We start from the raw sequence: 7,411 nt of genomic DNA on the forward strand, positions 1-7,411 counted from the left end.
TTGAGAACACATTTAAGTAAATAATGGAGATATAAATGGAAATAAAAAAGAAAATATAACAATAACAATAAAAATATAACAGTAACAATAAGAATGTAACAAGAGAAACTAGGCAGTAGAAATGCATTTCATAGATGACTCAAACAATGGTTAAAATCCAAACATCAGGCTTAACTGCCAGTTTGCTTGAAAATAATAGTCAGTAAGTAACTGTGCATGAATATATTATAATATTTTATGATAAGGTATGACAGGCTTCACGGTGGAAGAGGGGTTAGTGCGTCTGCCTCACAATACGAAGGTCCTGCAGTCCTGGGTTCAAATCCGGGCTCGGGATCTTTCTGTGTGGAGTTTGCATGTTCTCCCCGTGAATGCGTGGGTTCCCTCCGGGTACTCCGGCTTCCTCCCACCTCCAAAGACATGCACCTGGGGATAGGTTGATTGGCAACACCAAATTGGCCCTAGTGTGTGAATGTGAGTGTGAATGTTGTCTGTCTATCTGTGTTGGCCCTGCGATGAGGTGGCGACTTGTCCAGGGTGTACCCCGCCTTCCGCCCGATTGTAGCTGAGATAGGCGCCAGCGCCCCCCGCGGCCCCGAAAGGGAATAAGCGGTAGAAAATGGATGGATGGATGGATAAGGTATGACACCAATTCCATGGCCTTTTGTTGCATGGTTTTATTTTCAAAGTGCCTGTACTGTTTCTCCAAAACAGTACAGTTTATTGCAATTTTTAGCATTTCTATTGACAAAACAAATATATAATATGTACCGTTGCCTTTTAGGTCAAGAATATTTAAAAACACAGCATTAAAAAATATATATATATACAGATTACCGTTTACAGAGGATTATACAATGTTTGAGTTTCTCGTTCGGATAAGGATAATGTCAACAGCTATGGCCATTCCACTCACACATTCCAAATTGGAAATGCCACGAGATTATAGTTTACATGTGCTTTCAAAATTGGTCGAATGTATTCAGCAGTATGACACTTTGCTCTACTTGTGTTGCAGGGAACGAGCCAACCTCCAACTATCTAACCGCAGGCTGGAGAGGAAGGTGAAGGATATGGTGATGCAAGTAGAGGAAGAACATAACACCATGCAAGATCAAAAGAACCAAGTTCGTTAACAATCTCAAGAATATGACGCTATTTTAACCACACATTTAGTTAAGGCATGTGTGGCAGGCTTTTAACCATCGCAGCGTTGTGTGTGTCGTAGTTAAATCTGCGTCTGAAGGCCCTAAAGAGACAGATGGACGAGGCGGAGGAGGAAATCGACAGACTGGAGCACAGCAAGAAGAAGCTGCAGAGAGACTTGGACGAGCAACAAGAAACCAACGAGCAGCTGCAGAGTCAACTCAAGTCTCTGCGCAGTGAGATGAGGTAAACAAACACTGCAATTCTTTACACGAAGCAAAGGATTAACAAGGTTTTGGGCATCATACAGAGGTAAGGCCTGACTGACATTTTTGCCAGACAGTTTGACAGGTAATCTTTATTGATGCTAGACATTTATGTCTGTTTTCTGCAGCACAGCAGCTTTGATGCTTTTTGGACATAAAAGATACTAAAACCAAACCAATATAGGTAAATACATGCTAGGGTATTTAATGAAAACATCGACATCTTAGCTTTTGTTTTAAGTGACAAGGTAAAAGTTACTAATGTAACACAGTGGATCCTTGATTTAGGAATGTATTGGCTCTTGAACGGGTTTTGTAAATAAAGTTTTTATATTGAAGCAAATTATAGGATACAATGTAAACATGAGTAAATAAATGATAAATGGGTTGTACTTGTATAGCGCTTTTCTACCTTCAAGGTACTCAAAGCGCTTTGACACTACTTCCACATTTACCCATTCACACACACATTCACACACTGATGGAGGGAGCTGCCATGCAAGGCGCCAACCAGCACCCATCAGGAGCAAGGGTGAAGTGTCTTGCTCAGGACACAACGGACGTGACGAGGTTGGTTCTAGGTGGGATTTGAACCAGTGACCCTCGGGTTGCGCACGGCCACTCTCCCACTGCGCCACGCCGTCCCGAGTAATGGGCTCTAGCGTCGACAAAAGTCCATATTTTAGTAAAAGTTTGTACAATTTGAACCCAATATAAAGTGCTATACAGTACTGTATATCAAACAAACAAATCACACACAACTTCCTAACTTTAACAGCCAGGTCGGGATTAAAAATAAAACATAAAATCCACTTTAACTTGTTAGTTAATCTTCTTTGCATTCGCCGAAAGGGAAAGATAGAAGGCCAGGGGAAAGGAAATATTGACATCGATGTTTATACTTCCTGAAAGTCTCACACCACACATCGCTTGTCCATTGCATTCTTAAGAAATATATTGAGCTAGCAAAAAGCACAAAAATATCACAGTAACTAACTGCACCACTGCTGTGCTAAAAGAATGAGCACTAAAGACTGATGAACCCGCCCAAAACCGATGTGCTGCATGTGCTATATGTGTATATATATATATATATATATATATATATATATATATATATATATATATATATATATATATATATATATATATATATATATATATATATATATATATGTGTATATATATATATATATATATGTATATATATATATGTATGTATATATATATATGTATGCATGTCTGTGTATGCATGTATGTATATTTGTGTATACATTTATGCATTTATGTATGTGTATACATTTTTATATATATATATATATATGTCTTAATTAGATTATCCAGAGAATAGTGCTCGATACCGTGGTAGAGCGCAATATATGTATGTGTGGGAAAAAATCACAAGAACCCCTCATGAAACAGTTCTGTAGAGGTGAAGTAGTCTTGTGATTTTTTTCCCACACATACATATATACATATACGTATGTATGTGTGTGTGTGTATATATATATATATATATATATATATATATATATATATATATATATATATTTATATATATATATATATATATATATGGTACAGCACAAAGATCCAAGGTCACCCGCGCCCCCCTGCCATCGCACACCAACCCACCCTCCCCAGGGGGGCCCGCCGTACTAATATAGAGGGACTGTTCTAAAGTATCGGTGCTCTTACTTGAGTTGTGTGTGCGTGCGTGTATGTATATGCAAAGGTATGTGTGTATATATATATATATATATATATATATTAGGGGTGGGCAAATTAATGCGTTAATTACGAGTTAATTCATCAATCTATTAACGCCGACAATTATTTTAACGCGCATTTGCGTGTGTTCTTTACATGCTTTTATTTTGTCAACGCCTTTTCTTAACAAGATGGCGTCGCCCGGACGGGCTTCGGCGTCGAGGAGCTCTTGGTAAAGATGGAACATTTGGCAAAAATACCGGACAATTCTGCAAATTTCATGGCTGGCTTACAGTGTGGTCACTCTGGGATCACTTACGACCGCCAGACAATTCTGAATGTGGATAGATCGGGCCGTTTTGGACTGAATGACGCGTGCTTGCTAGACCGGCTAGCTAGCATGGGAATATTTTGCCGGCTACATCCAGCGGCTTGTGAAGCAGCGGAGTGTGTGTTTTGTCTGTCTATTTATCAATAATGCAGACGAGGAGTGTTGGCTGAGTTCTTAACGTTTACTTTCAGAGCGTGCATATCACAACATACAAGATGCCGTCATGGCGACACACAACCTTTACCGGGCTACCGCGCATGCTCGTCACTCCTGTTGCATGCTGGGTAGGGTAGTTCTTTTTTTCCCTGGCTCATAACATCACAATGTAGTACCATGTATATGATGCGTTCAGTTTATCAAAGCACCAAGCAAACAATCGGAAAATTCCCATCATATCAATTCCTAGATATGGTCATAATTATTTTAAGTGCACTATGCAGAATAAACACAACATTATTAATATTGCTACTACAGATAATTTGATCAAAAATTCCCTAAAACAGCCCACTACCTATAATATAGGTTTTTTAAACATAAGATCCCTGATAAATAAAATGTTTCTGCTGTTACCTCAGAAATTGCCTGTTCAGATGTTATGATTGTGGCTCAGAGATTTGTATGTAGATTATATTTATTTTCCATAACAAACAGGATAACTTAAATACCCTGGCAGTGGCAATAAGCTCAAATGTTTGTATTTACATTTTTTGAGTTGATTTTCATAAAATATGCTGTTTAACTGCTACTGTTTAACAAGGACTGATTTAAATTGTGTTTGCACAACAAAAGTTTTGACGCTTTTGTTCATGTGGGAGAATATTCCAATAAAGGTGCACTACACACTACTTTTGAATTCATTATTGGGCTTTGCGTATACAATGCAGTTAATCGCGATTAATCGGAGAAATAGTGCGATTAACTTTGATTAAACATTTTAATCGTTGCCCAGCCCTAATATATATATATATATATATATATATATATATGCATGTGTGTATATACATATATGTGTATTTGTTGTATATGTATATATATGTATATATATATATATATATATATATATATATATATATATATATATATATATATATATATATATATATATATATATATATAATGTATATGTACACAACCAATACACATATATACGTACTGGCTTCTAAAGTCATTTGGCAACCTGTTGGTTTGCATGTGATACATGGCAACTTATTTTTCCTTGGGCCAATATGGTATTTTAAAGAAAAATTCAAACGAGGGAAAATATTTCTCTCTTTTAGACTGACTAATAGTGTTGACATTTTGGATGTTTGCCCTTCATAGGCGTAAGAGCACCTCCGCGCCTCTGCTTAACAATATGGACGACGATGATGATGACGACATCAGCACGGACGGTGAGACGTACTTCAGCTCCACGTCCAGCTACAAGCGCTCGTCAAGTCAGGACAACATCTTGTCCACCTTCAGCTTGTAAAGTAAAATAATTTTGCATCACTCTGGGAGCCCCGGTGTGACACCTTCCATACGTGAGCTGTTTACGTCAAGCACAGCCCTCATCTTATTTACAGTGCGGACACATCGTGTAGCCATGACATTTTTCAGTATTATTTGAGCAGCTTCCTAAGAGACATGTGGTGTAAATATTGTTTTAGCCGGATGGTCCACATTCCCAGTGACGCGTGGTGAACTCGAAGAATGCACTGCACAGTACTGCCTTCGGGAACAACATGACGACATTACTCACACACATTTTTATATCTAGTGTTTTTTTGTTTTTTTTTAATCGTCTCCCTAAATGAAATTTATTTTTGATGAATGAAGATCAAACCTGAATATATGAAGCAATTGTGCCAGGATCTGTTTTTTTTTTATTTATTCATGTTTATACAAACAAAATCCTTGCTTTGATGAGGTTTTTTCGGAGCAATAAATGAGGGACTTTGTACACGCCCATTTAAAACAAATATATACTTTTCTATATCTACTGAAGTCTTTATTTTGTTTAAGAAGTCATACAGTGATGCTTCAACAAACTGCCTTACATCCATGTACACAACAAACATTCTCTAGGCGCAACATCGATTGCAGCTGGACTGAGGGGATGGTGCCGTTTTAAAATAACAGTTATCCTCCCCACCCCCACACAAGAATGGTTTCACTCATTTGTGATGCTAAACGACAGTTGTTAAGATACAATGGACAGAGAGAAGAGGAGATGTTCTTAGTATGGAATCACCCTTGTTGGTATTGATTCAGTTGTATTAATGGCAATAGACGTACCTGTCTACCATCCTCTCTAAACACAGGAGGGCTTGGATCTGCCACACTGCCTATATTGTACGGAGTATGTACTGTACTGTGCAATCTACTAATAAAAGTTTCAATCAATCCACATATAGCACTGTTCTGACATCTCTTCCTGAAAACATGTTTTAAAAATAGCCTTTAACAACACAACACACACATTTTCTGCAGTTGACTACATACCTCACAATGCTATCTTCCAATTGTTTCCCCATTTTTTTCTTCAAAACTTACGCAAAATATTAATCGATCCAACAAAAGAAAATAGAGCAACTCCAGCCCTATCCCAACTTGTCAATACACAAGATAGAAATTTACGAAGCAATTGAGATGTACAAGTAACAATACTTAAAAAATGGAAAATATATTTATAATAGTAGCAGTATCAATAATATTTATAATCGCCACTATATCTTAATCATTGTCGTTTTTGTGCCACAAAAGTGTGCGACCATTCTTAGTTGGGTAGAGCCCCTACATTTTTACATTAGAAATACTGGATGGTGCACCATCCCCTCAGATTGGGGCTGGCCCATCTGGTGGCGAAGATGCACCGATGAAATGTCTTCCAAACAGTCCAGTGACATATCCAATGGCCAGAGAGTACAGTGTTCTGAATAAATGGGAATATTCACATACAGGTATACACAACAAACAAAGTGTTCTTACCTTTATTTTTGCTTTGTTTTGCTCCTATTGCATCTCACTTTTCCAGATGGAATGTGATAAACTGACAATCAAAGTGTCGCATCACTGTAATTATTTGCACTCTCCTTCTTCTCCCTTTAATGAACACGTAGGCTGCAGAGTGGATTTAAAGCTAATTCCTGCCACTACCTCTATGTACACTTTGAAGTCTTTTATACTGTAAATCCTGCTGTGACTTCAATAAAGTTACTTCTTGTCTTCAAACGTGGAGCTTGTTCATTTTTATTGTTTTTTTTTTAATCTGGTTGATGAGCTTGTAATAACATTTAATGATTGCACTCATCCTCTGATTACACCTCTTCAACGGTGTCTAGTTTTGATTGATTTGGGGTCACTACTTTTTTCCACTTTAGATGAAATATTGTATCTTCTTTCCATTACATTGTGTACTACTGCAAAGTGGATAGTTCTCTAATTGAGGCGCTGTTTGTGAGGACCCAATTTGTTGGATGAGCAGTACAGTATGTTAACTATAAAGTGTTGCATCTATTAGAAAACGTGTCAAATCTCACTGCCCTCAGTGAGGAAGCACAATCTTGGCAATACCAATACACTCCGTTAACAGCCAGTAGCCTCATTACCAGCCTGGTCACACACTGCTGTGGGATGATATCGCACTCCTTAACCACCCACAGTGGGCTTTGGTCACTCACCAAAGCTGATCCCATGTGTGTTCATTCGTGTTGCGGTCAGAACCGTTAGCAGGCCCTTGATAAACACAACACTGTGGGGCGGCCATCTCAACATTTTTGACCTCCTGGTAATATGTGAAGCTGTGCTGAGGACGTCGTCTTGTGGTAAAATCACAGAAGCCATACAAAGACATTTGCGTCCGACACCGGATATATAAGAGGAACGTGGAACAAAGTGATCATACTTGGGATTCCTCGAAGTGCTTGAGCAACTTTAGTACACATTGACTGCAGGAACTTGGAAGTATCAGTGACTA

The 7,411-nt window shown here is 38.2% G+C and overlaps 1 protein-coding gene across 1 annotated transcript in view; it reads left to right on the plus strand.

Moving 5' to 3' along the window:
* cgnl1 (cingulin-like 1) overlaps positions 1–6,666 on the plus strand; it is an 80,284-nt gene extending 73,618 nt beyond the window's left edge. Inside the window, exons 17-19 of the mRNA XM_061881915.1 lie at positions 1,019–1,127; positions 1,229–1,392; positions 4,774–6,666. Coding sequence (XP_061737899.1) covers positions 1,019–1,127; positions 1,229–1,392; positions 4,774–4,924 — 424 coding nt within the window. The 3' untranslated portion in view covers positions 4,925–6,666. The remainder of the gene's footprint in view (positions 1–1,018; positions 1,128–1,228; positions 1,393–4,773) is intronic.
* Positions 6,667–7,411: the final 745 nt, after the last annotated feature.

Source organism: Nerophis ophidion, linkage group LG02 (assembly GCF_033978795.1).
Source record: "Nerophis ophidion isolate RoL-2023_Sa linkage group LG02, RoL_Noph_v1.0, whole genome shotgun sequence".
NCBI classification, from domain to species: domain Eukaryota; kingdom Metazoa; phylum Chordata; class Actinopteri; order Syngnathiformes; family Syngnathidae; genus Nerophis; species Nerophis ophidion.